This window comes from Pelecanus crispus, chromosome 11 (genome assembly GCF_030463565.1).
Source record: "Pelecanus crispus isolate bPelCri1 chromosome 11, bPelCri1.pri, whole genome shotgun sequence".
In the NCBI taxonomy this organism is placed as follows: Eukaryota; Metazoa; Chordata; class Aves; order Pelecaniformes; family Pelecanidae; genus Pelecanus; species Pelecanus crispus.
In genome coordinates, this window is record NC_134653.1 from 26,802,430 (window position 1) to 26,826,020 (window position 23,591).

Sequence of the window (23,591 nt, forward strand, 5' to 3'; positions counted from 1 at the left end):
ACAAAATCTTTAAGGCCTGGAATAGCAAGATAAAACCATGGATTAGGATCAGGACACAGAGCTTTGCTTGCTTTTTTTTTTTTTTTTTTTTTAAAGAAAATCTCAAGATGACCAGTTTCATCATATGGAATGTAGGCATAGTGTTTTCAGGTTCAAAATACAGTGCAAAGTCCATTTTTAAAGGGACAATGTCAGGTAAAATTAAAGTTGTCTAGCAGTAGAAAACCTGGATGACTAATTTATTGTACTGATGCCGTCTGCTGTACATTTTGCTTAGTTTCGACTGTGAAGCCATACTAGCCAATTTAACTGTTTGGTGCTCTATGCATTCACAGGCTGCCTTTATATAAGAACTTCAGCAGAGTGTCTCAGAATAAAATAAATAGGAGAACACATTCTTTACTCAAGGTCTGAAAAACAGATACTGCAGATAAAAGGTACAAGGTCTGATTCAGCCTGTCAATGTCCCTTTAAATACAGCTAATCTCTACCTCCACCTCTCCCCATTGCACCTGCACAGCCCAGGACTTAAAAGGGACTTACAGGCTCCAAGAACTTAATTATTCTGTGGCACACTGAGGGGAGAACATAAAAGACTACAGGCATAGGGTGGGACAGAAACCTCCATGGTCAACATCTTTAAAGGCAGCTGTACCTGATACATATATGGTCATTCAATTCTCTTTCTGCATTCAGCAGCATGTAAATATAGACCAAATACTCTTGAGTTTAACATAGCAATGACATCTGTTTTCCTCACCCAGGTCCTGCTGAGTGATACATACTTGTTAAGTGAAACACTCGGTGGTGTGATAAGAGTCCCTTTGTATAGAAAACCTTGCCGAGAGAGGTTCTATAGAGAGCCCAGTGCTTCTCCAAAGCGGATTTTCTGTCCGGCTTTGAGGTGGAATTTGAAGTCCTTCGGTGCCTCAAAGATTAGTACAATTGTAGAGCCTAAGTTAAATTCCCCTAGATGTTCCCCTTTCCTCATGGGGATTCCCTCCTTGTTGTTGTTGGATATGAAGCTGAAGTCATTGTAGGAACCTTTAGAGTAACATGGACTGTTGGTATGCAAGTCCTGTACAGAGAAGGAAGAAACTGTTACTTGAGGATTTCAGTACTCTGTATTCATTAGCACAGCTGTAGACTGTGGATATCCAGGAATTTTTAATGCAGGAACTTACTTACAATTCAAAAGTGCAATAGGAATATTAAAAAAAAAAAGCCTATGCTGGAGATGACTCCCTTTAAGTCAGTCTTAGAACATCAATATTGTGAAACACCTTAATTTCAGGGTAGTAAGATTTTAAGGTTTTTTTGCAATTTTCTTTTATTATACTGTACCAACCTCAACCATCAAAACCAGAAAGCTGCCTACTACTATCTTGCTCTCACCTGGTCAAAGTAGATGCGGATAGAGCCCACATTTGTTGCTCCTACAGCTGTTAAAGAGAAAAAGCCATGTTTCCAGTCACCTGTAAGGACAACCCGTTCATTGTGGCAGAACAGTTCCTTGATCCACCGAGCAACTCCAGGATTCACAGACATCAGAGAGCCTGCAACAGTGAGAAAATACTCCAAGTTAAGTTGTCTGGTTTGTAGCAGTATTGTAATGCCGTCTAAATGGTATTTTCAGTATAACTTTAGCTGATCCAGTAAGAAATTCTGTCACTTATTTGTAGGAAGAGAGGCAAGTGCTAGGCGGTGTGAATGAAAGACAAGGCTGTAGTAAAAACAAAGGGGTCATAGAAAGATGTAATCTTTAGTCTTCTGTCCAGAAAGATCAACAGTCTTGGGCAGGGCTCATATTACTTTGCATTTTTCCTAGCAGAGTCCCAGGTACGCTACAGACCATGCTCATCCTTCACTGTAAGGCTTGAATACAATCTGGAGCACCATCTACAGTTCTCTCTGTTAAAGAGCAAAGGGTTTAAATTTTCATACCTGGAAATGGTCCTTGTCAGGCTGACCCGTACTCCCCCACATCCCTCGGCTTTCACTTATTCCCATCTACAGCTTCACCTTGACTGCATTTCCAGGCAGTGAAAGCCTGCCATTGAAGTAGGGAGCAAAATCTGGGGTGGGAGTCCCTTTCAAAATATCTGCCATTGCTGAAGCCTGTTCTTGCATCAGTCATACCTGCTCTATCACCAAACTGATAGACAGCTCCAGTAGTGTAACCATTTAGTTGCACCTTCTTTGCCAAGCACAGGAAGAGATCATATTTGTTTGCTCTGATCTGCAGACTATCTGTATTTCAGGTGCAAACGGAACAAATCATGTTTGGGAACAAGTCAGCTCAGCACGCATCGACACTTATTTCAAAGAACCAAACCAGCTTGAATACAGTATTACTGGCTTTCATCATTTACATGTGATTTCCCCTGGTACACTATACTACTATAAAATTCACTACCATTTGTGACAAATCACTTTTCTACCATTATCTATCACATGACTATACAACTGCTCCACTGGTGTGTCTCATTCGGCAGTGCCCCATACCGGTGCTTCCCTCCACAGCTGCTCTGCATTTGTTTTCTAGGAACAGAAACCTACCTGGGAAGTGACGTCGGTGTGACACTCTCCAGTCAGTGGGTGAGTGGAAGCAGTGATAATCCCCTGGTGCAAGGTAGATTACACAATGATAGAGCTCATTCCCCTCCTTTGTGACCAGTTGTTGCTGAAAAGAGTTACCAGGTGGGGCTGCAAAGAAACCATTGAAAGTAAGGGGTTAGAGATATTTTTCATGCAGTCATCTACCACAGCCGAGCAGTCTACATTAGGACCAGTGGTAGCAGCAGAGGACTAAATGCAGGCCACAAGTATTGTTCAGACTATAAGCAGCTACGCTTTGTCCAGGAATCCAATATTTCAAAGTGTTCTTTTCCCTTTACAACAAAATTAGATCCTGTACTGTTTTAATAATTTTGGAAATACCTTCATTTTGGAGTCTCCCCTTCCCTAAACAGAACAGCAGAAACTGATATCCAGTGAAACGAGTTTTTCTTAAAGCTACCCTCTCAAAACCAGACTTTTTCTCAAAGCAACACTTTTAAGGACAGAGTTTGTGAAGAGTCCCTAGTTTTATAAAATGCATTAGTTACATTTGTGCTCACTGAAAATAACCATGCTATTTGCAGAACTCAGTCTCTCCAGTCCCCTCACCAGGTTAACAGTGTGCTGCCTTCATCTAAACTCAAGGCCTTGGAGACAGTGCTCAAGGTGCAGCAGAGCAGTAATAGCACAAGTCATTACAAGTATAGTGCTCGAGTATAAATCTTGTTACAGTTGCTTAATTGTTAAGCAATTACATTCAGATAATCAGAATGAGCCAGGCAAGACACTATAAAGCTGCTTCTGAGAAAGAGAAGAACTAGAACAGCGACATGTTTATTCCCAAATAAAACAAAAATCACACCTGCTTTTGTTCTTGACTATGTGAGAAAGAAGGAATGGGAGTAATCTCTTTTCTCACAATCTCTGAGAACACTGAAAAGACAGAGCAGAATAAATGCAGAACTGATGCAGAACTCACCCTGGCTAAAATGCAGTTCCTCAGTGGAGATGCGAGGTCCCAAGAAAGATTCCAGAGAATAAGTAACCCCTTTTACTTGCTCTACTTCACAGTTTTTTACCTGTCCAAAATTAAGGATCTTTCCATCAGAGGGACTAATCTACAGCAAAGAGAAAAAAAAAAAAAAAGAAACACATTAGAAATTCATTCATTCGTCATAAAGCAGACACGTTCCTCTGGGGGGTGGGGGCAAGCTGGTAGCATAGTGTAAAGCCTTCATTTCCTTTTACTCACCACACTGTGCAAACAGCAGACTGGCCGCACTTGTGGTTTCAGCTTCCTGCGGAAGAATTCACTGAGGTTTCTATAGTGATGCAGATCTTCAACAGCTGCCTCCTTCATGTTCACTCCAAACGTCCAGATGTACAGGCTGTAAACTGGCTTCCGGAGCCATGTAGGCAGCTCCACCTGGTTCAGGCGACCCCAGGCTCGTGAGAGCAGTCGAGTTGGTACCGATTTGTACAGAGCAACCTAAAGAAAGAAGAATTGTTTGATGATGTGCTTCTCGGATGCATCTACTAATGAGGGTGTTTTCCACATTACTGCTCTAATGACAGTAGTACAATCGAAGAAACATACCCATGTGAATGCAGCTACACAGGTATAAACTTACACCAGCCTTGCTCCTCTCGCAACGATGGGAGTTGCTAATTGCAAGAGTAAAGTGCCTTTATTCCTACAGACATATACCTTTGGGCTTACACCAAAGCATAAGTTTTAGTAGCAAGAAAAACAAATGGAACTATGTCGGTAAGAGGTACATGCTGTTGATGTAACTGGACAGATGACAGTGTCTTCCAGCAGGTAACTCTCCTGGGGTTTGTGGTACTTGGTAGCAGCCAAAAAGCTCATATGACCATGGTGCAATTGAGGGGGTGAGGGGGCATGGACCAAGGGAACTGGACCCTATGAAACCAGTTTTGCAAAAGTAGTAGTTATCTACCGAGTCTGGTACAATTTTTTTGAACAGTGCAGCTCAGCTATATTCAACTCCCACCTAAAAGTTGGGGTTTTTTTCTTAGTGAGAGTCATCATTTAGTCTCAATACTAATCATATCCTTCATAATTAAGTCTTGCAAAATACAGCCATAAACACAAACAGAAGCACACACTGGCTGAGAGCCTGTCCGTCCTATCAAATACAGTGAATTAAGATTTCACTCACAAATCACCATCCTGCATCACATTAAAATACAGTGATATTTCAGACAGAAAACACCAACCTAATCTTACTTCAGATAAAGACTTCTGAATCAACAGCACCTTAGATTATACAAGCTGAAGTACTGAAGAAAAAAATGTTTCGCCATTTTATTTGACATGCCTTATAATTTCCAAAATCAGTTTTGCTCAGTTTTCCACAAATGCTGAGAATGTGCAGATACTACTGTAAAAATCACAAGAATTGTGAAAGTGATATTTCCTAGTAGCCCCTTCTCTTCAAAAAAGCCTGGGTTTCAAGTTGATGGGATCAAACAGAACAGCTGTTCAATGAAATAGTCTTAACACAATTTTGTTGCAGTTTTTAATCAAAATATTTGTGGCTGGTGCATTCTGAAGTCGCAGATGTGCAGAGAATATCCACGTGCAAGGCTTCCTTACACCCTGCTCTCCAGTGTCAGAGCAGAGATTTGCATATCATTTGGACACGCTGGATTACAAAGGCTCAAAGAACTTGAGGAACAACCCTCTCTGTGCAAAAATGACAGAAAGCAAGAGACCATTTCAGCGTGGCCAAGAAAGGGAACTGCAGAAGCGGTTTGGTCTGCCTTATCCTAGCCCTGGTACTTTGAGGTGACTGAATTAATTCAATAGTTTCTGTTGATTTTCCTGCATAGACCCTTGACCATTAGAGGATGCAGAAATTCTCTGCTACTGAAAAAATCACTTGTCTGTGAAGCAATTAGTCAACACAGCTATGAACAGTAAAAACTAAAGGGAAACATGAATTGTATCTCTTTGCTTTCATACTAGCGATCATCAGCCTGTTTTATATTAAGGATCTCTCCAACCAGCTGCTGCCAGCTCCTTCGGTATAAAACAGCTAACATACACGACGCGCAAGAGAGACCTGCTCACACTTACCCTGCTCATAGGCCTCCATCCCACTCTGGTCAAGGGTTTAAGAGCACCAAAAGGCAGAAGGTAATAGAGAATAGTCAGAGGCCAAGAACGGAGTTTCAGAGCAGGCCTAGACATACAGCTTAGCTGGCCCAACCTTCGCCTCAGGGCCAGCTGGGGAAATTGCAACCTGAAAGATTACATACACAACATAAGAGGGTCAGCCATCTCAGCTTCAGAATCACCAGCTTCTGATAGCTGGGGGTTATTTATTCCTGCTAATCTTTACTTTAACATTGATTCTGCAAGTCTTTACTCCTTTATTTTGGTCAGTTCTTCCCCTTCCCAAAATAGAAGACCAGTTTACCTTAAAAAAAGAAAAATCCTCTGTCCAAAAAATGGTGTTCGCTCTCACAGGTCACATTTTACGAGTGACACCCTCAAAAATTAAAGGCAAGATCACTTGCAGGTGACATTTGAAAACAAAGTCACAGCTGGTTCATCCAACTAACAACATTAACACCATAGTTTACAGTGGAAATAAGAAAGAGCAAAGGTTCTTCTTCCAAATATCAGAAGATTACATCCCCAGAAAACATTTCTTGTGACTGTTCCAGCTGTTGGATAGCCACAGTGGACAGCAAACAATATTCTGAAATTCTAGGAATCTGTGATGCTGGGACTTTAATAAGAACTGTATGGAGGGGCAATATTAAGGAAAGAACAGATATTCTGATGAAAGAAATCCTTGAAACCTAAGAAACTGAGGTCCCTCAGGTTTCATGTGTTGAAGGCATCTTGACTAGATTGTGCCTTGGAGTTAAATTTACACAGACCTGTTGGTCATTTACTAACTTCAGGAAACAAGCACTTGAGGAACAACAGGAGCGGCACTCCTGAGTTAGTTAATACAATTTTCAAATAACTGATTCCAAAAGACATCTTTCGGTCTTAAACCCTTCAACTGAGTACCCTGGTTCTGAATAGAGAACGTGCGGACAAAGCTGATATTGCTAGTGCTGCAAGATAATCTACTCTCCATAGCCCAATAACCACCTCCTTTGCCTCAAAAACATAACAATTTTTGTGACATGGCTGCCCGGGCTGAGAGCAAACTCATTTTGCACAAATGGCCGTGGAGAGAAGTTGAACCTGTAACTCTCCGAGAGAAAAGCTGCTCATCTTATCAGCAGAGGACATCATGGGCTTCAGTTCAAACCTCTACAGGAGGTCTGGATGAGACCCTTCAGGTCCCCATTTATTCTTTGGCTTCTACTCATGAAGAAACCATTGGCATTTCCAAGGTCCCATTATCAAATGAAAAGTCTGCCCTCAAATCTTCTGGGCACTGACTTAAATCCCAGCTAAGAGACTGTTCTCCCCACACTGCTGAAGGCAGCAGTATGCCTGCAACCAGGATACAGCTATGCGTGCACACAAACTGGAAGTGGTACGCTCCAGCTGCTCTGAACAGCTCGCTCTCTTGCTGGATTATATGATGCAAAGGATGAACTATAAAATACCGTGTATGTCTTTCCAAGATGGAAAGAAACTGGGAAATTAAAAGGAAATTTCCTTGCCAACATGTTCTTTTCAAAACTTGGATCAGAATTAAAATATCATGCAGGCAGGTACAACTGTCACCACTTTGGGATGCAAGATGGTGCTTCTGGCCCAGAAATTTTTTTCTGCAGTGAGCACAACTTCTTTCCCCTCCAAGAATTAATAAGGAAAAAAAAGAGAATGATCTGTGCATCACAATGCAAGGGGGAAAAAAAAAAACCCCGAGAAGATTTAGTGCTGTCTCAGCAGAGGTAAAGCCAGCTTTCTCAGCAGGAGGCGGGACTGACTCGCCATGGGAGTAGGAAGGGACACTTCACATTCTTCCTCCCATCCTTACCATCCACCAGCCTGCAGTCTGCTCGAGGGCTGGCAGGGCCGGCAGCCGGGTTGCCAGCATCGAGCACAGAGGTCCCGCTCCCCCTCCCGCCGCTCTCCCCCCCCTTCACTGCAGTCGCTCCTGGACCAATCCCTGCAGAGCTGCATCCTGGCAGCTCGCTCCAGAGCCCTCAGGCTTCTCACTGCCTTGGCCTGGTTTCAGAGCAGTCCCTCGCTAATTTTTCTGTTCTCCTAGTGACGGAGAGTAGAAAGAAAAGGAATGAAAGCCTCCTCATTCCCCTTGTCATACAATGGCATGCCCTTCTCTGCCAATTCAATGCATAAGGAGCTTTATAGTAATTAGGCCAAACAAAAGCTTTGCAGATGGCTGTCGCTCCTTCTGCCCAGAAACCCTCCCATCCTCCCTCCCTCGTTTCTCCCTTCAGTCACCATTCCTGCAAAGCAGAAAATACTGAACAGTACCTGAAACGAGTTCTCCTATTTGGTGTACCACCAGCAGAGCCAGCCGGGCCTGGACTCTCCAGTTGTGGGTGCTGGTCCCCGGCACAGCTGCTGCTGCCGCCGTTCCCTGAACGCAGCCTCCGGACATGAATTTTAACTTTGCGGAGGTTGTAGCAAGAGGGTGGAGGGTTAGATAAAGCTTTATAGCATCTCACCATTTCCCTGTGTGCAGATCTGGTCCCTGCAGGGTGTTTGACTGACACATCGTCAGGGTGACGGTTGGTTGCAAGGCTCAGTCTTTTTTCCTCTACCTCTCTTTCCTTTGCTTGCTCCGGCACAGGAGAGAGGACACGGCGTCACAGTTCCTAATTCCCCCGCTGGTTTGTCTCTGGATTCCCCCTCTGTTTCCCACTTGAATCTCTGCTACGAGGGTTGCAGCTATTGCAAACAAACAGGCATTGTGTCATATTTAAACATCCCACTACAAAGCCGACTCTGCACAAGATAAAAACGAGCTGTCCGTACAAGCAGTCCTTGCTTCTTACTCGTCAGGACGGCCATTGAAACTCAACTCTCCAAAAAAACACCCTGCAGTCTCAGGCTGCTGGGCAGCGATGCACTACAGTCAGATGAGCAGCCAGCTGGCCTTGCACAGCTAACCCCAGAGCCAGTCTGAATCTGAGGCTGGGAGGAGGAGTGGGGTGGAGAAGAGGAGGAGATAATTCCCAGCTTCAATTCTGCAGTGCAGCAGCTGCTGCTGAAAGAGTTCTGGACTGCTGGGCACCAAAACTCCTTTCCTGCTCTTTATGTCCAGCTTGGAAAGAAGAAAACAGAAAGGAAAGGAACATCTTTCTGTTTTACAACCCTTGCCAGACACCAACATCCATCTCCTGAAGTCTCTTTCCATCTCAAAAGACTCACATAGGGAGCAGGTAAAGGACATTCTTCTACAAATACCCAAATACATAATGAAATAATCCAGTTTTAGGGCCAGCCTGAGAATCAGGTATAAAAGAAGCATTAACGCATCTACTATGTGACTCTCAGTACTGTCAGTTTTTATGTCCAGTAGAACTAAAATACAAAATGTAAGTAAAGGATACTGTTTTGGTTATGTTCTGGTTTTTAAAGACAAAAAGCTGCAGTATTTTTATCTGAGCATTCTGAATATACATAGAGGGAAAATTCCCTCTTTGACCCTGCAGACCGCATCTCCTGTTTTCTGGATTTGGATTGAAACTGGACCCCTGTTCATAAGGTGGAAGTCAGCTAGCTACACCTCACCTTGAGATTAAACCAAATACCCAGAACAGTTTAGGGGCTAACTCTCTAATGGCTATCCATTTCACTTACATTTTCTGTTGAAGTCTGGGTTTAAAAAAAAAGGAAAAAACCAAACAAATTCCTGGTTTCCAAAGCTCTCTAAACACCATGAAAGCTGTATGCCTAATAGAGTAGATCAAAAAGAGCACTGGTGCTGTGATGTGAGGGAAAGGGCTGTATTGTATTAGGGATAAGGCAGGAGAAGTGGGAGGGCCAGCAGGAAAAGCTAGAATTAACTAGCTAATGGCATCCCACTCAGGCCTCAAACGGAAAATATTCTAGCAAGAATTGTGTATTTTGACTGGCCTTCAGCTCCAAATATTACAGATATTCCCTAGAAACACCTCTGGAGTCCCTGCATTAGAGTATTTTTTTCCAGGAAGAAAACTGCTATATGGTATTCTATATCTCAGGAAATTCCAAGACCTGTCTGTGTGTTGTTGTTTAAGCTGAGTTTTAACAATTGCATATTTTTAAAAAATCCAGTTGATTGAAAGAAGGTAAATTTAAGATCAACTGAAAGCACTCAAAACATGCTCCTTCCTCCCTGAGCCCTGTGCCAGCTTTTTTTGTTTTCCTATTTAAAATATCGTTCAGTCTTTCTCTGGCTGGCACAAGAAACTCCTACAGAACAAAAATGAAGCCATCTGTATAGTAAAGTGATGAAAGCAGTTACCCAACCCCCATCAAAATTCAAAGAAAAGCAACAAGGAGCACGGGGGAGCTATTTCTCTTGATTTGCCAGGAACATTAGAAATTACCACCATTAAATACTAAATTTTACATAGAAACAAGCTAAATTGACAACATCGTTTCAAAAGGCACTTAATTAGACCAAAAAGAAAATCATTTTCACACTGAACACGCACCTTCACAACACCGTGGAGAGCGAGCGAGCGTTCGTTTGGCACTGGTGAAGCCGGGCAGGAGCAGGCAGCGTACCCCAACCTGCAGCCCGCCCTTTGTGTGGGCAGCTCGCAGCACCCGGCCGTGCCCAGCTCCTGCAGGCCAGGCTGGCACCCCTGCTCCCCAGTCTAAGGTCTAATCTCCAACCTTCACCTATGCATGACTTTGCAGAAAGACAACAGAGCAAACAGAAGCCTTATCTACATTTTCTTCAGCACTCTTCCCCTGAGGTTAAGGCAAGTAAACCCACAAGCTCTTTCAGTACAAATTAAACCTTATCCCCCAAAACATTTTCAAGAAATTATTATATTCTAGACTGAATAAGCCTGATTCTATGAAAGCATGGAACAAGTTAAATAGCTCACCTGCTCCCTAAAAACAAACGGGACATTGAAATGTTCTACAGCAGAAAATACCACCCTTCAGTTCAAAACAAAAAATGTGGTGCAAGAGAGATTCCTCTCCAGGAAGGGAGAAATATTGGTGTTAAAAGCTTTTTTCCTCTACTTCTTCAGAAAACTGAGTTCAGATGAGTAAGACCACCTATGTTCTCTTAAGTTCTGTTCTGACCTTATTACATTCACCAAGATGCAAATAACCTGAGTCCTGCTTAAACGCTGACATGTATGGCAAGTTGCCATCCCTGTTGCAGCCACCCCAAAAGTGATATACAGTTCCTATAGTGTAAGAAGGCTGAAATGAAAAATCCACCCTGAGTTTACCTACTTTCTGTGGGGAAAGGAACAAGAATGGGTGATCAACCAGCTCATGACAGAGGAACTCATATCATGGCATCTCCGTAGCTGGACTTCTTGAGACACAGGCAGCACCACAAAGCCTGTGTTACTAGCTTAGACAAGAATCTTACAATTGTTGGTTTGTAGGAGGTTGGACACCAGTACCAAACTCCCCCACCTGTCTGAACTCACCCAGAATCCATGTTAGGTAAACAAAAGAAGCAGTTACCAGGAGGTATAAATCCCTAGACAATTATTATCTAATAGAGACCTGCTAATCTGCCAGCTATGCAACACCATTCTGCTCTGTCAGCTCAAATAAGCATCACATCCACTAAGCCCATGTAATTACTTGTCTTTTCATTACTACCTCAAGCCCTTCCCTCAAGTTTTAAAAAACAACATAGCAAGGCATTTGCAATAAAGACTAATATGCAACTGAACTTCAAACCTGCAGCCTCAGTTTTAAATCATGAGTTGTTAGGCATGGAATGCGCTCGTCAGAGTGCTCAAAGCCCTCTGGTCACACTTTCTACACTTGGTAACAGAACTACCATTCAAAAAATGCACCGTATGCATCCAAATGCTGTGTTCTATTGAAGTGCCAGCAAAAACAAGGTCTTGCAATCAGGGGAGAGGTACTCGGTGACCATTTATTAAAGGTCCCATTCCTTTCCCAGCAGTATCTCTTTCATTTCAGACACGTAATCCCTGCTCCCACCCAACCTTCAGAGCCAGCCCAGCAAGAGAAACACTGGATGCTCCACACCCAGTCAGAAGCTCCGGAACTCTTGAGAGCACAAAAACTGCTCTCATGCTGCTGGGGAAACCCGAGTGCAGAGTTAGCATCTGCCAAGGCCACGTGATTTTTGAGTACTGCGTTCACTTCCAGCTCGGCCGCGGAAGAGTTGACCAACTGTACAGCTTTCCGCAGATTTATCAGCGCTGGCGAATGAAACGTAACATGCTCTGCTTTATCCACCCTTGATTTCTAAAATTCTTTACTTTTCATATGAAGATGACTTTGTATATTTTTTTTTCTTAATTTATTAAGAGAAAACTTCTCATCATTTTCCTCTAATTTTACATTGCTGTTTTAGCTGCATTCTATAAATAGAGGGGTGGAAAAAAAAGACGTGGTATTTTAAGCTAGCCATAAAAGGTTGCGTGGTTTTTTAAATGTAAACCCGAATTCTGTGCAAAAAGCCTGTTACATAGTCTCAAAGATCTCTTCTGTGAAGCAAGAAAAAAAAGTTTTATTTACTTTTGCATGTGAGATGAAAACTGATGACACCTAAAATACACTATTATTTTACTACTTTGTAGTAATATTTTCCATTTCATGTTTACCCCCCCCCCCCCAATATTTTAGCTTAAGATACCTGTAAAGCAAACTCGCTGTTCCGTATGGGATCTCTAATGGCAGCGCAAACCGCGTTACCTCTTCCCAGCAAAGCAGAAGCTGGCAGAAGCTGAAGCTCCCGGCGGCTCCTCCGGCCCCACCTGCCCTCCCCGCGGCCGGGGACCGCTGCGGCGGGAGCGAACAGCGGGACTCTGAACTGCGATAACGCCGGGCCAAGAAACCGGCTTTGTTTAAATTTGCTAGATTACTCGCGAGAGAGTCGAGACTTTGGAACATCTCTCCTGAAACTTCCAGCAGGCCAGAGGCCAAGGGTTAATTGCCCTCCGGTCATCAACCTCACCGCACGCACCTGCCCCCGCACGCCCAGGAGCCCTCACCCGATGCCGGCCGGCAGCGCCAGCCGCCGAGCGCGCCCCCTCCCTCCCGGCTTTCTGCCTTCCCTCGCTGCCCCGCGGTGCTGCCCCGCCCTCCTGAAGCGGTTTTCAGACACGCGAGCACGCAGCGGGCTGCACACCCCACCAGCGCGCCGGCCGGGCCGCCTCTCCCGCCCCCGGACCCCGCGGGGCCCCGGCCGGGCCGGCCAAGCCCCCGGGGCCCCTTCTCCGGCAGGGCAGGGGAGCGGGAGGGGCTCCACCCGCACCCCCTCCCCGCAGGCCCCCACCTACCTGCCCCGGGCAGAGGACCCCGGGGGACAGCGCCGGCCCCGCAGCCGCCCCGCGCTCCCGCTCGCTCCCCGCCGCTGGCGGTGCCGGTGCCGGTGCCGGCCGCTGCTCGCCTTAAGGAAGCGGCGCGGGGCCGGCGGCCCTCCCCCGCCCCGGCTCCCAGCCACTGGCGCTCCGAAGCGGCGGCCGCCCCGCAGGGCCCCGGCCCCCTTCGGAGGAGGAGCCAGGGCAGGAGAGGCGAGAAGGAAGAGGAACCGGAGCGGACCGGAACGCGGTGCCACGGTAGTCTCGGCCTGCCGCCGCCCGGCAGCCCCCCAGGGCGGGGCGGGGGCCCGCAGCCCGGCGGGCGGGAGCTCGGGCGCTCCCCCGGAGCAGGGCTCTGCCCGGCGAGGGAGGCAGCCAGGCGCTGCCGGGCTGGGCCTCGCACACCCCTGGGGAACAAGGAGGTCCCCGCACCACCGCTCGCTTTCCCAAGGAGCCCCCGGCCGCGACAGCGGGGAGAGCGGCTGCGCCGGGAACAACGGGCTAGAGCTGTACGCGCACGGCGGCCCGGGGGACCGCGCCTTCCCGCTGCTCTCTCGGTGCGGTAGCGCAGGCCGGCGTACCCATTTTTGGCCAAAGCAAGAAAGTGCGCTGCAGTCTCAAAGTGCTCCTGAAACGCTCAGATAAATTGCTCCATAATCCCAGCAAGACGCTCAGGAAGTTGTAAGAGAGAGAACAGACACCGTCAAAAAGCCATCTCACTGGTCAGATTAAAAAAAATACTGATTTTGCTCCGTTCAATTTTCCAGGACAGCTGAGAAAAACATTTACACCATCACACCCTTCACACATTTTGATGGTGTTGAAATTTCACCCTTTGTAACATTTTTCTGACCATCTTTGTAGAGTGTGCCAGTGCACAATGACGAGATTTTTTTTGTAATTGCATGTTTCCTCAAATAAAACTCCACATCAGAACATGGGAGCAAGAATGAAGAATAAGAGACCAACCAACTGGAGATCATGGTTCATCCTTCCAAAGCTGGATTTAAAGAAAAAACCAAACCAAACCAAACAAACCCCAAAGATTTTTCCATTATTAGCTCTTTCCTGAACTTGATACACACCTCTTGTGATAATACTAAGTGTCTGTCTCCTCCGGGCCAAGAAAAGCACCTTCTGTATTGTACTGCCAAAATAGCATGCAGTATCCCCTGTTACACAAATACGATCAGTTTTTAATATCAATAGGAAAGACTGTGTTGTTCTTACCTCTGAGAATCAAGTTCCTAAACCAAGCATTTCCCCACTGATTTAAGCTGTTTTTAAAAACTGTGACCCATGACAGTACGCTGAGGTTCGAACAGGACAGAACTGTGTATTAATCTGTCATCTGTATTATCAGAGGCCACTACAGCTCACATCCCTTAAAGGTTGACTGTGTTTTTCCTCATGCATGTCATTCCAACAAACACTGCTTTTTGCTTACACGAAACACAACAAACTATGGAAGTAAAGGACAGCTACAAGAAGTTCCTCTCGCTAGGTAAAAACTCTTGTTCATTGGGTCACTCTGTTCATCCAAACATACTCTTTGGCTAAGGTTTCCCCGAGTAATTCTTCCATCCTGTATCACCACTGCCCAGGTGAGAAAGAGGCAAAATGCCTCCAGTTAGCATATGAACGGCATGCTATGCATGCAGATCCCAGCCAGGAAACATTCTGTGACAGCAAGGATTTGAAACAATAAGCTTCCATTCATCTGGTAAATATCTACCTGTCTCCCTCCAAGCCCTCTGCTTTACCTTATCTAATTAAATGAAAGCTGATCCTCACTGGTATTCACAGTAGGAGACACACCAAGGCGTTAATCGGCTCAAGCTATTAGCTACATAACGTCTCTAAGAAAATTATAGTAAGAAAAGGTCTATGCTAAAGAAACAATAGTTTTGCCTTTCCCTGTGGAAAAACTTAAGGGACACTTGACTTAAACCAGATGCATTTCCCCCCCCCCCCCCCCATTCTTTTATGAAGTTTGAGCAAAGCAAAAACATACAGGAGTATACTCTTCTTAATTCAATCAAAACCCATGCACACTTCTATGACGATACCGATATGTACCTTTGCAACAGGGAGAGACTCTCTGCTTGCATAACATGACAATCATTACCTATTTTGTATCTCTGTCTTCTGCTCAGAAGCAGGGGAATCTGCCTTGCACACAGAGCTGTCAGGTGGAAGATGGTGCATGTTCTCACGTGAACATGAGGTTGGCGCTGTAGAATCAGAACTTCATAGCAGCAGGCTTGGCAGCGAGGGCATGTGCAGCAGTTTCTTGTTCTATATATTGCTCTTTCAAAGCCCATTCAAATCGCACTTGGTCTCTTTTTGCCTATGCAAAGGCTTATTCTGCTCTAAAAACAAGGTGACACCCCTCTTTTCCACACTCCTACGTGTGCTTCCAGGGATGCAAAAACCAGAATAATGGAAAATGATAGGTCAGCAAAAAAGACACCCCACTTTCCAATAAAAAGGAACAATGCAGCTCTTATTTTTCTCGAATCCTTCATTGTGTGGAATATTTCTTGCAATGTCTGAACACAATTTCTCTTTTTCCTCATAACTGTCAAGCTTCCTTTCCCTCCCACAGAAGTACTGAACAGAACTTAATTAAGCATATCAAGAAGGACTAGGAAACCTTCTTAGTGTCTCCTACTAGTATCTGTGGCATTTGGAGCCCTGCTTATCAGTTTGAAATTCTTTTGTGTGATTTCCCACTGCAAAAAACAAATCTTTTAGAGCTGTTTTATCAAAAGCAATACTCATAGCTTCACCAAATAACAACAAAGCAGTATTATCAGTATAGTGAAAGAAAGCAAATTTAATAAGGGAATTACCCAATTTCATACCTAGAAGTATGAACAATAATAATAAAAAAATTGTTTTCCAGTATCAAAACTGAATTGACATTGCCTTTTAAAATAAATACTCCATGGACACTTATCAGTCTCTTTTTTAATCAGAACATAAAACCTGTTTGAAATAAGCTTCAGCAAGGAAAGAATATACAGAAGAGACATTTACAGACAAATTCCTCAGGAGCTATCATAGCCTAAGCTATTAGCATCTGGACTGTCTGGATCATATCTGATCCGGGTCACTAGTGAAAATGAATTTAGGGATTCTAGCCTAGTCTCCAACAGGCATGTGGCCAAACCATTCACAAACTGGCAGTGTGCTCAGGAATGCAAAGAAATGGGATGCTAAAGGTCACACTGAAGCATCTCCTACACAATCCTACAATTCTAGAATTTAACTCCTTACCTTCAGAAATGGCACTGAAGCAGGCACTCACCTGGCTGTTTGGAAGAATACCACATATACTTTAAACTGTCTAACACAGAGGGGTACAGTATACTCAGTATTTCAAAGGAGATACAGCCGTTATAGGAAGTTATGAAATATTTCTTATTTCAATGCTGCAATGGATTTTTGACCTACGAATCTGACATACATACTGCAATTCCACAGTAATTTCTAAACTCCTTGAAATCCAGAAGGAAAAGGCAAAAATCCCTCAGGATCCGCAAGAGCCATTGCAGACCTAGGTGTTACCTACAAAAAAAAGGTCTTGCTATATATTCACAAAGAAAATAGGTAGATTTTTATTAATAGGTATTAATTCCATCTCAGCTTCCTCATGAAGTATATAAGGCATAGAGGAAGTAAGCAAAGTGCCAAAAGTAGCCCCGATTGAGCAGCCAGTGAGAAGATAAACCCTACAACTACTGCACAAGCTGCACCCATAGCTAGAACTACTGGGGGAGGGGGAACAACACCTCAGCACTGAATGTTTTTTTAATTTTATGATATGTAATTTTAGTCTTGCCTATTTTGATTTCATATTTAATTCTGTAAATAGCATAATGTCCTAATATGCTACCTTGCAATGCAAGATAGGGAAAATGAGAAAATGCATGGTACTAAGCAGAGCCACAGCTCCGTCACTTAGGGCAGACGCATGCCTCGTGCTCTCTCAGGTTGAAGATGAGTCTGCATCATGCCTTGGCAATGATGAAGGCCGACAGCATAGCAGAGCAGAAGTCAAGGCAAGGTCATTCCCTTTACTTTGTGCATGTTAGACCACATCTGGAATACTGTGTCCAGTTTACTTAGGCTCAAGAAAGATGTTGATAGACTTGAGCATGTCCAGTGAAGGGCCAGCAGGATGGCCAAAGGGTCGCAGCACGTGGCCTATGAGGATATGCTAAGGGTATTGAGCTTGTTTAGCCTGGAGAAGACTTAGGAGGGACCTAACAACAGCCTTCCAACATCCAAGAAGATGTTACTGAGAAGATGGAACCAGACTCTTTTCTGAGGGAGACGGAGAGGCAACAGCCATAAATTCAAACAGGGAAGGTTCTAACTGGATATAAGGAAAATATTTTTCACTATGGGGATAATTAAGCATTAGAACAGGCTGCCCAGAGACACTGTGGAATCTCTGTCCTTGGAAATTTTTAAGACCCAAGTGGACAAAGCCCCGAGTTCTGAATTCAGTGTTGGCTCTGCTTTAAGCAAGAGGTTGGATTACATGACTTCCATATGAATGATTCAATGCCTACCAAACACCTTTTTATTCAAAATACATAATACAATCACTTGATTAACTATCCCCAATAGTTAATCCTCCGGTAAGCGTCAGCCGTACTAGAAGACAAAAAAGACGCAGCAGTTCCTAACGTATCATTACATTAACTTCAGCCAAAATGAGTTACTTAAGTGACAGAAACTTCAGTTCCATGATTTGTCAAAAATGCATTGCCAGTGGAGGACAAATTAAACATTCCCTTGTTGGAATGAAAGCAAAGGAGCTTCGCATCAAATGTGGCAAAAGCAAAACTGCCTCAAGTTTCTTACCTCCCACTCACTTGCAAGCTTCACAGGCACCTCTATGCCCCTCTTCTCCAGCTGTTCCAACTTGTAATCCTCGTATTTTCTGTATCCTGCATATCCCCCACCTGTAGCTACCAGAACATGGAAGGGGCGCAGGCGGAACACTTGCCCTACCGGAGCAGTATGAAGTTTCTTCCTGTCTGTAACAGAAAAAAAAACCAAACCCAAACAATTCAGGAAAGAGAACAACTACACAGTAAAGAAAAAGCTATTATGTGCAGCGAGGGATGTCAGCTTAGGTAATGAAAATGTGGTCAGAAATCTATGATACAGAAGGTACGTATTGATGCTCCTAAGTATTCCAGTTATTGCAGCTTGCCAAGTTACTGAAACTCAGATGACAAACACTAACTGGTCACCTGTGTTTTTAACCTCATCCCCTCCCCCCTCCCCCACATCTCTCCAACATTCTTCCCCCCAAAAATATATAAAATGAACTGCCTGAAAGCACCACCATACATTCCAACTATGAGATATTCTATGTTGTTACTATACAGAATAATCAGTTGCTGGCAAACAATCTGTAGTACTGCAGAGCTTCAATGCTTCTCAGTCATTAAAGCTTTCATTATAGTTAGGGAATCCCCAAATTGTACAGCTAACTGGAAGAGGGAAGGAAACGATGACCTGCTCTAGTGTAGGTTTGGTAAACAGGATAATAGTCACATTTCTGCTGTAATACAGGTCACCATATGGAAAAAAAGTGGCGACATTTAGTATTATGTCTGTTTCTTACAGAGAACTACCAAGCTCCTCCTGCGTAACACAAGCCTCACATGTCAGCTGTGAGATACATGTACACTGCACTACCACTAAGCAACAGGACAGCCAGGCAGGGCAATCACAGCGGTGGGAAGCTGCAAAACCTTCAGAGAAAAGAAATATTTCAGGCATAATGGGCTAAGTAAGTATTAGACTGTGCTGCTTCTATCTGTGTTACGGTCAGTCTGAAGGTTCTCGGCAATAAGCCTAAGTCACTAGTCACTACCAGATAAAATGCCCAAAGGAATTAATTCTCGGATACTGATTGGTGTAATTTCCACAACAATCATTAACATGGAGGAGCCGGAATAAAAAAACAATGGACTATATCTTATTCCATCAATGTCAGGCTTAGGGTTTGACTATGAAAGGATGCATTAACAACCAAAAGAATTCAGTAAACACTGGATCTATTTCTAGGCACGAATAAAGACAAAGCGTAATGGCTTAGCAATCTAGGAAGCTTTAGTTCTAAGTAGTAGAGTGATTAGAAGCATTCAGCTATTCTTCATCCATGATGCTGCAAAAAAAAAAAAAGCCCAATAAAAGTAATTCTTGCTCACATTCTGTTTTACCAAAATAGTATTTTTGCTCATTTCTTTCCTACAGATGTGATTTAAAACATTGTTTGAATTACATCTTAAAATACATCATAATAGGAAAACAGCTTTATTCTTACTGGAAAAAAAAACAACAACCAAACAAGGCAGCCACTACAGCTACAGTTAAGATTCCAGAAAATAGTCTACCCTAAAGAACAATGCTCAGTAAAGGACAGGGATCATTTAGAACAGCTAAATGTTTGTTTATAAAGTCTTTTATTTATTTTGAATTTACAAAGACTCTACAACCTTTCAACTTTGCATCACTTTTCAACAGAAATGTCTGTACAGAGACCACTGAAACTCTTTAGCACTAAAGCCTGTAACTCCCTTCCCACCACATCTTTGGTTCAAGTTAGCAAAGCTGCTCAGCTATTTCACTGGAGCTTAACAAATTCCCAAACCAAAACCTCTCAATGGGAACAGCTCTTTCTGCTTTGTATCCAGGGAGAGGCTGTTTCAGCTTCAAGAGCCTCTCTATTGATTACACTGATGCAAACACTTCTTTTCCTGTACTAGAGACCAAACCATTTGATGTTCCACAAGCCACAGCAAACACAATTTAAGCTGTTGATAAATAATTTGAAGAGTTGACTTTTCCCCTTCTCCAGCATTAATGCAACAGCACTTCTGTAACTTGTATCCAAAACATGATCATTGGCAAAGACATTCAACATGCTGCTGTTAAACTTTTTTTGCCCTGATGAAATAAAATTCCACACCTTTAAGACACGAATGAAATTCACGGAAGTTTACAAATCCCAAACCAAAAAGATTAGTTCCTGATTCTGGCAACAATACCATGTTCAGGCAGTTGGCGCTGTTTAAGAGATTTCAGCTGAACATCACGTTCTCTAATGATACTAACACTACTTCAGCTCTCTGGCAAGCAGCATGAGAATGTGAGGAAAGCTCATGTCTTGGCACATGAGCCAGTAGCAACCAGTCCAGGACAAGAGGAAAAAGGTGTAGGACTTAACATACTGTAACATACTTTTAGATGCTTTGAACCCTAAATCTGAACTCCTTACAGATAAAGCTAACCTGTTTCAGATCTCTCACTGACTATATTCAGCAAATGAGAATAAAAAGAAAGTAAGTTTCCTTTTCTGGAACAGTTGAAAAAGACTCATTCCCTCAGAAACATTAAACAATGCCGGATGAGAAAGCAAGCTCCATAATTGAAGGCAAACTCTAGTCTGTGCGATCAGATGCAACAATACAAATATTGCTTTGTTACTCTGACCAAATTAAAAATTTCTTCTAGGAAAGGGTACAAACACTTACAGGAGGCCATTAAAAGGGGCAGAGATAACACTAAAGAAGAGTTACCTTCTCTTCCTAATTTCATCATTTGCAAGTCATCTAGATATAAATCCAAATCAGAATCTGAAATATGAACGGATTAGAAAACGGCTGGCTAAAAATTTAATTTGTTCAAAACTCAAATCTAACTTCAAATGACCTTTTCTTCCATGTGATCAACGATTTTGCATTATGTGTCTCAGCTTCCTAGATTTTTTTTCCCTGTAAGGACTAACTTTGACTTCTAGACAACAAAGAGCTGCTGTTTCTATTAATCTGTGTAAGCATATTTTTCAATAACGAAATATCCATATATAACATGCCAGACAAAGGATTTGGACAGGCAAGTTAACCCAAAGAAATGGTCATAGAAAATAGGATCAATACCTCAGCTGGCAAGGAAACAAAAATTGAAGACTGTATGCAGTTGTTATACAAACATATGACAGCATGTATGCTCTAAGTTTACAAACAAATATTTATTAAAACCAAACAGTAATATTAGATCTTCACAGCATTACCCAGCTAGAGTAACTCCAAGTGCAAGCATCATTTTAACCAGGTCTTAAACTTTTCACGTAAACCTGCTTTGATTTCCTGTATTAAAGTTACAAGTACAGACTGAAATATAACAGGATACTTATACCTTTTCTTTCTTACAAGCCTGTTAAACTGCTGAAGTCTGAATTCCTCAGACTTCTCACGGTGAATAGCTGGTAAGAGTTGTACTACAAAGCAGGTAATACAGTTGAACAGTTTTCAACAAATTCCCACCTGACACGTGCTGTTACTTTCTTATTATTTGTTGCATATGAAGCTTGATGTTGCCCTTCTCAGTCAGTCACTTCACATCTAACGTTATTTCACTGGCTTTCATGTTGACAACGGATATAATTTTAGCTGTCAGGCTCATTATTCATGACTATTACATGTATGCAATACACAAGTATGCTATTACAAAGATCTCTCAGCCAACATCCATGCAGACTCCTTCCCATCACTTTCATGACATTGCCCAGCAAAAGAAAGATACAAGCATGCCTGGCCTGCTACTTGGCTGTGCTGTCCTGATAGACACACTCTAGAAGAACACAATACTTAAAAAATGTCACAGGACATGCAAACCCATTAAACTGATGTAAAAAAGTTTCAAATTTTGAAATGAAGGACAATTATACAATGTAGGTGTGGGAAGTACACGAACCACTGGCTCAGCAAGTTCGTTACAGGGTTTTGGGTTTTTTTTTTTTTTAATATAAAAACACTGTCCTAACATGAATCTCTCTGCTAAATTGTGTCTTTAAAGTAATTTTTCAACTGTAGACTCCTCAGAACACTAAATAATGTGCAGAAGTTAGTTAAGAAAAATAAAACTGTGGTTAATGGGTTTTAATTTGCTATGGAGAGACCATCTTCACTAGGAAAATTGTAGATGTTTGGAAAAGTTTAAAAGCTATGGGTAAAGAGATTCCATTAAATACGGTCTTCCCCAGAGTCCTTCTTCCTCTAGCACCTTTTATTAGTATCACAGTCTAATTGGTTAAATTTGCTTTACAAATTATTCTACTTTCCTCAGTTGTTGAGAGTAGGGAGTACAGGGAAACATGAAATCCCTCATTTTGCTTACAGCTGACCTGATGAAGCCAAGAAAGTGACACTGTTGTTAAATGACTAGCTCCTACTTTACAGCATGTTGTTAAGTTGTACAAAAATGCTCGAAAGGGAAAAACTTGATTCATTAGTGTACTGAGATGGATGTGATATGACAAAGGTGCATTTGTACTGTATTTACATACAATAAGGCACATATGAAGGATGCAGAGCTGCTCAGCTACTGTAATGTTTGAACATATTAATTAGAAGCAAACTTGTCAAAAAACATGTATTGCCAAGGAAGATGGAAACAGATCCAAATATAAATTTCCTTTGGGGGAGGAGGAGGAGGAGGAGGGAGGAGAGAGAGAGTAAATAGAAAAGTAGCAGCCATTCACTTTATTATCCTAGTTCCTTTTCTATTGGCCCTGTTACACAGGTTTCTTCAGAAGTGATAATCCCAGTGAAAAGGATGATTGTCAAAGTATCAAAGCAGCTTAAAAAAAGGCAAATACCCTCAAAGGGAATACATTAAAAGAGACCATTAGGGCAGCAGATGTCACAATGACAAAGCAAGGGGGTTACTTGCTTGTAAACACACAGGTATAACAGAGTATGAGAGTGAACAACAATAATGAGAACAAAAAAAAAAAAAAAAAAACCAGAAAAAACCCAATTGCATGGCCTATTAATAAGCCCCACAGAGGTATTCCAGATGGGGGGGGCAGGGGAGATGACAGTCCCCCAGATGGGGATCAGCTCTGCCTTTCCAGTTTTAGGCAATGCTGCTCTGGATACTATAGCATCTGCAAGGCTCTTCATACCTATAAAATCATTGTGGAACAGATGGCACTTCCAAAAGAACAGAGAAGAAGCTTTCAACTTTGGCTAGGGAAACTGTTTCTCTAAAATGCTTCTCTTGTTAAAGGAAATTATTTCTGGGTTTTTTTAATTTTATTTTTATTGCTGCATTTGCTATCCAAGCATTCCAAAATAGCTGAGAAACAACGAATAGCACCTCAAAACCAATCTTATGAAATACATAAATACACTTCTCTTACTCTCTGGAAAAGAAAACATCAAAGGAATAAAGCATAATTTGCAAGCTTGTGTGTACGGAAATGCCATGAACTGAATAGCTCTCTGATGCTGGACTGCCACTTCTGCTTTAATCTCAAGATCCTCATATTCACCAATACACGACCATAATTTGCCTAACTTTGAGTAACCCTGAATTTAAAAACACTGGGTAGATACAAGCCTTCACTTACCACTGAAAAATGTCCTATAAGGTGGTTGCTTCCACAGGACTTGAGTTCTAAAACACAGGTTCTCATGTATAAGGAAGTTACAGCTAGTCAGCAAACTGCAAATACAACAAACAAGAAACAGTTGCTTAAGTACAAACATTTAATAACGCAA

General features: G+C 42.8%; 1 protein-coding gene across 1 annotated transcript; it reads right to left on the reverse strand.

Moving 5' to 3' along the window:
- Nucleotides 1–201: 201 nt before the first annotated feature.
- Nucleotides 202–8,196, reverse strand: PISD (phosphatidylserine decarboxylase). The gene is made up of 7 exons (XM_009488839.2): nucleotides 8,000–8,196; nucleotides 5,663–5,828; nucleotides 3,812–4,048; nucleotides 3,539–3,677; nucleotides 2,560–2,706; nucleotides 1,396–1,556; nucleotides 202–1,078 (listed from the first exon to the last, which is right to left on the reverse strand). Exons 1-7 carry the CDS (start codon nucleotides 8,194–8,196, stop codon nucleotides 854–856), a joined length of 1,272 nt encoding a protein of 423 aa, XP_009487114.1. The 3' UTR covers nucleotides 202–853.
- Nucleotides 8,197–23,591: the final 15,395 nt, after the last annotated feature.